This window comes from Nestor notabilis, unplaced genomic scaffold (assembly GCF_000696875.1).
Source record: "Nestor notabilis isolate BGI_N333 unplaced genomic scaffold, ASM69687v1 scaffold16545, whole genome shotgun sequence".
Taxonomy (NCBI): domain Eukaryota; kingdom Metazoa; phylum Chordata; class Aves; order Psittaciformes; family Psittacidae; genus Nestor; species Nestor notabilis.
Genome location: NW_009929033.1, coordinates 4,651 through 8,637, shown reverse-complemented (window position 1 = coordinate 8,637; position 3,987 = coordinate 4,651). Strand labels below are relative to the sequence as shown.

The following is a 3,987-nucleotide window of genomic DNA, read 5'->3' as shown; positions in this document are numbered from 1 at the left end:
CCCCCCCCCGCCCCAACACCTACCTTGAGGTACCGCTCCAGTTTCTTACTGATGAGCTTGTTGTTGAGAATACTCCTTGCAACCACGAGCGAGGATTTCTTGGATTGCTCCATCATGGCCTGGATGGGAGGAGAATAAAACCCACTCAGATTTGCTCCTGAAGCCAGGGATTAGTCACAGCTCAGCAGTGGAGGCAACAGGGAAAACCTCTGGGAAACAGCCTGGGAATCATAGGATCATGGAATGGTTTGGGTTGGAAGGGACCTTAAAGCTCCTCCACTAGAGCAGGTTGCTCCAAGCCCCATCCAGCCTGGCCTTGGACACTGCCAGGGATGGGGCACCAAGATTAACCTCAGACTCTGCTTCTGGGGACACAAGAACATGAACATTAACTCCAGACTCCACAAAGACGAGGATGAAGAAGAGTTCTCCTGGATTTCAGGAGTGGGAGGGAACTAAGCCCATGGGAATCCATGCTCCTGGTGTGGGGCACTGGGAGCCCCAACTCACCCTGCGGTTGTGGTTGTGGTCAAGTGACTTGAGGTGCTTCTGGATGATGCCGTACTGCATGGGGATGAAGAGGTCACAGGCAGCACAATGAGCTGCCTCCACCTTCTTGATGAAATGCTCCATGCCAACGTCTGGAAAAGAATGGATTTAACTGGAAAACAACCCAGGGATTTGGGCTGTGTGCCAGATTTTACGACTTCCCCTCTCTCTCCAACCCCAACCACCTCAACGGAGCAACTCTTACACCCAGGAGCAGTAACTCACCTTGTGTAAGATCCTGGTCCCTGTATATCTGCTGAATGACGGCGTTAATGTCTTCAATCGCTTTACGGCGCTCCTCAGTTTTCCTGGTTTTATTGGCAACATATTCCTGTATGGAATATTTCACATTAATCCTTTTTCCCCCCCCCACTTTCAGCTGCATCTCTCTGCTCATCCTCAATCCTACAGATCCCACCACACTCTGTCCTGTAGCAGGACTTAAGATCTGGCCACCAAGATCCGTGGTGGGCAAGGCTTTTACTTCCTACCAGAGGTTAAGCGACCTGCTCAAGAGAAGGGGGTGGACAAGGAGCTCTGATGCTTTACCACAACCTTACTCCACCTTCTCCAGCAGTTTCCACCATGGTTACTTAGAGAAGCAGTTCAGGAGCTTTCCAGCATCTCCAAAGTACTATTTGATATTACTACTATTAAGAGTCAAGCCCCAAACAAACCTGAGGCACAGACACGTGCCCAGAGCTCACCTGGAGGAAATCAGCTGTTTGTTGAGGCAACTTGGTTCCAACAAACTTGAAGTGTTCCTTATGGAATTTGCTCTCCAGGTGACTGCTCATCTCATCGTCATAGAAGGTCCGGTATTTGCACAGTGAACAAACAAACTGGATCCTGGCGAGAGGGAAAAGAGCCACAAATCCATCATTCCCGCTCTCTGGTACCACATTCCCACTGGATCTACTCCCTCCCTCTACTTCAGGAAGTCTCCAACCCTTTGCATGACCTGGGCTGCATCCCCACAGCGTGAGCAGCAGGTCCACGGAGGGGATCCTGCCCCTCTGCTCTCCTGACACCCCACTTGGGTGCTGCACCCAGCACTGGGGTCCTCAACATAAGGAGGACACGGAGCTGCTGGAGCAAGGCCAGAGGAGGCCACGAGGATGAGCAGGGGCTGGATGGGACATTGGGAAGAAATTCTTCCCTATGAAGGTGCTGGGACATTGGAATGGGTTGAATGGAGAAGGTTTGGATGCCCCATCCCTGGCAGTGTTCAAGGCCAGGTTGGACACAGGGGCTTGGAGCAACCTGCTCTATGGAAGGTGTCCCGGCCCGGGGCAGGGGTTGGAGCTGGAGGAGCTTTAAGGTCCTTTCCACCCCAACCCATTCCATGATTCCCTGATTTACAGGACGTTTTCTTGTTTCCATCTCTCTTCTAAGCACAGACATCAAACCACCCGGCAGAAGAGCAAAGCAGCTCTACAGGGAACAGACAAAACACTGGGACAACTGGGAACAACAGGACGGAGCCCTCCAGTCCCACCACCACCAAACCCTGTGCTGTTACCTTTCCACCATGCGATCCCGGTGCCTCTTCTTCTGCCTCTCTGGAGTCCTCTTGCCCGCCTGCAGCCTGCGCTTGATCTGACTGATCTCCTCCTGGATTGTGAGAGCACCTGAGTGGTGAGAGCAGGGGTGGAGCTCAGGGCACCCCCTGGCCAAAGAGAGCACCCCTGGACACGTTATCGGCCCAACCAAGCCCCACACAACCAAAGAGACAACAGCAAGAGAAGCTGCTCCCACCAGGCAAGCTCTGGTTCCTACAGCACCCATCCCACAGGAGAGAGAGGACATCCCAAACGAGATGGGCCAGGGCTGAAACAGGGTGGAGAGAAGGAAGATGCTCTTCCCTGTGAGGGCGCTGGGACACTGGGATGGGCTGAATGGAGAAGGTTTGGATACTCCAGCCCTGGCAGTGTTCAAGGCCATTTGGAGCAAGCGTGTCCCTGCCCGTGGCAGGGGTTGGAACCCGAGGATCTTAAGCTCCTTTTCCACCCCAACCCATTCCATGATTCTATAATTAGCTTTTCCCCCACAAAAAAAGCCCCACATGGACAAGTTTGGGGGGTGGGAGCAGAGGGAAGAACCACACAGGAAGACTCCAACGTGGTTTCCCTGGAGCATCCCAGGACCATGTTTCTGCTGCCCATGGGTGGGATGGGCAGCAAGAGCCCCCCATGCATCACCCCAGGATGTGCAGCCTTCCTGCTCCCTGAGCTCCCTTCAGATATCCCAGTGCTTCTCCAACCGATCCCATCACTCCAAACCAGGAAGCTCCATCCCAAACAACTCACCCCAAACCTATGGCACATGGGCAATTCCATGTGGGTCCCTACACCCCAGGCTGGCAGTTCACCATCCCACCTTGAGCAAGGGCTCCAGCTCCTCCCCAGCAGGGCGCTTCCAGGAATTCCTTATCCCTGAGCAGGCACAAAGGATGGGATCTGTCGGACCAAATGCAGCTGACCGTGTTCCATGTCCCCATCAGCTGAGGTCTGACAGGTCTCCCCTGCTCTCTCCAATGGAATTCCATCTTCACCTCAACTGCTCTCGCTTGTAGCACCCCACCTCTGGTGTCCATCACCAGACCAGTGATGGGCACACACTGCTTTAGTGGCAGAGGTTTAGCTCAGGTCACCCAGACACAATGAGCCACAAGGGACAATGAAGCCATGAGGCAAATGGACTCTCCATGGATAAGCTCATGGAATTGCACTGGAAACGTCCCTTCTGGCCACGTGGAGCCCTCTATGGGAAGGGGCTTTGCTCCACGTGGAGCTCTGGCGCACAAAGAGCACAGCCACCAACTCACCTTTCTCTGGATCTTTTCCTTCTTCATCCTCCCCTTCCTAGAAAGGCAACATTGGGAAGTTAAAACCAAGGGATGGGGATGGCTGGAGGCTGCTCTGACATCTCCACCAGCCTGGTGCTTCCAAAGCCCTCCTGGCACTCAGGGCTCTGCATGGAGGAGCAGCATCTCCATTGGATCTGGCTGCTCCATGGTCCCTTCCTGCAGGGACATCACCCACTCAGCAGGAGAAGCCTCTACACCTGCAGGTCTTATCCCTGAGCCTTCATCCCACCACACCAAAGGAGCTGGATGAGGGGTTACTTCATCCCCATGTGGTGACACATCCTAATCCCACCCATCTCGCTGTTGCAGGCAGTAGATTTGGGGGTTTTCTTCCCCACCTGCTTTGGGAATAATGTGGGATTCCAGGGATCTGCCCTCACCAGAACTACAGCTTTTAATGACGCCAAAGCAGCTTCCAGGAGTTACTCACCCCTCTGGAGCCCTCCTTCTCCTCTTTCTCTCCTGATTCTCCTTCTGTTCCCTCCTCTGAAAGGAAAAACAGAGTCAGCACAAAGAGCAGGAATCACGGGATCAACCAGGTTGGAAAAGACCTTTCAGCTCATCAGGTC

General features: G+C 53.8%; 1 protein-coding gene across 1 annotated transcript in view; it reads right to left on the bottom strand.

Moving 5' to 3' along the window:
• The window catches only part of AKAP8L (A kinase (PRKA) anchor protein 8-like), a gene marked incomplete at its 5' end in the record, with an annotated part of 9,036 nt that overhangs the window by 913 nt on the left and 4,136 nt on the right, over positions 1-3,987 (bottom strand). The window contains 7 exons of the mRNA XM_010014806.1: positions 24-119; positions 511-641; positions 775-880; positions 1,257-1,398; positions 2,072-2,180; positions 3,377-3,413; positions 3,849-3,904. Coding sequence (XP_010013108.1) covers positions 24-119; positions 511-641; positions 775-880; positions 1,257-1,398; positions 2,072-2,180; positions 3,377-3,413; positions 3,849-3,904 — 677 coding nt within the window. The remainder of the gene's footprint in view (positions 1-23; positions 120-510; positions 642-774; positions 881-1,256; positions 1,399-2,071; positions 2,181-3,376; positions 3,414-3,848; positions 3,905-3,987) is intronic.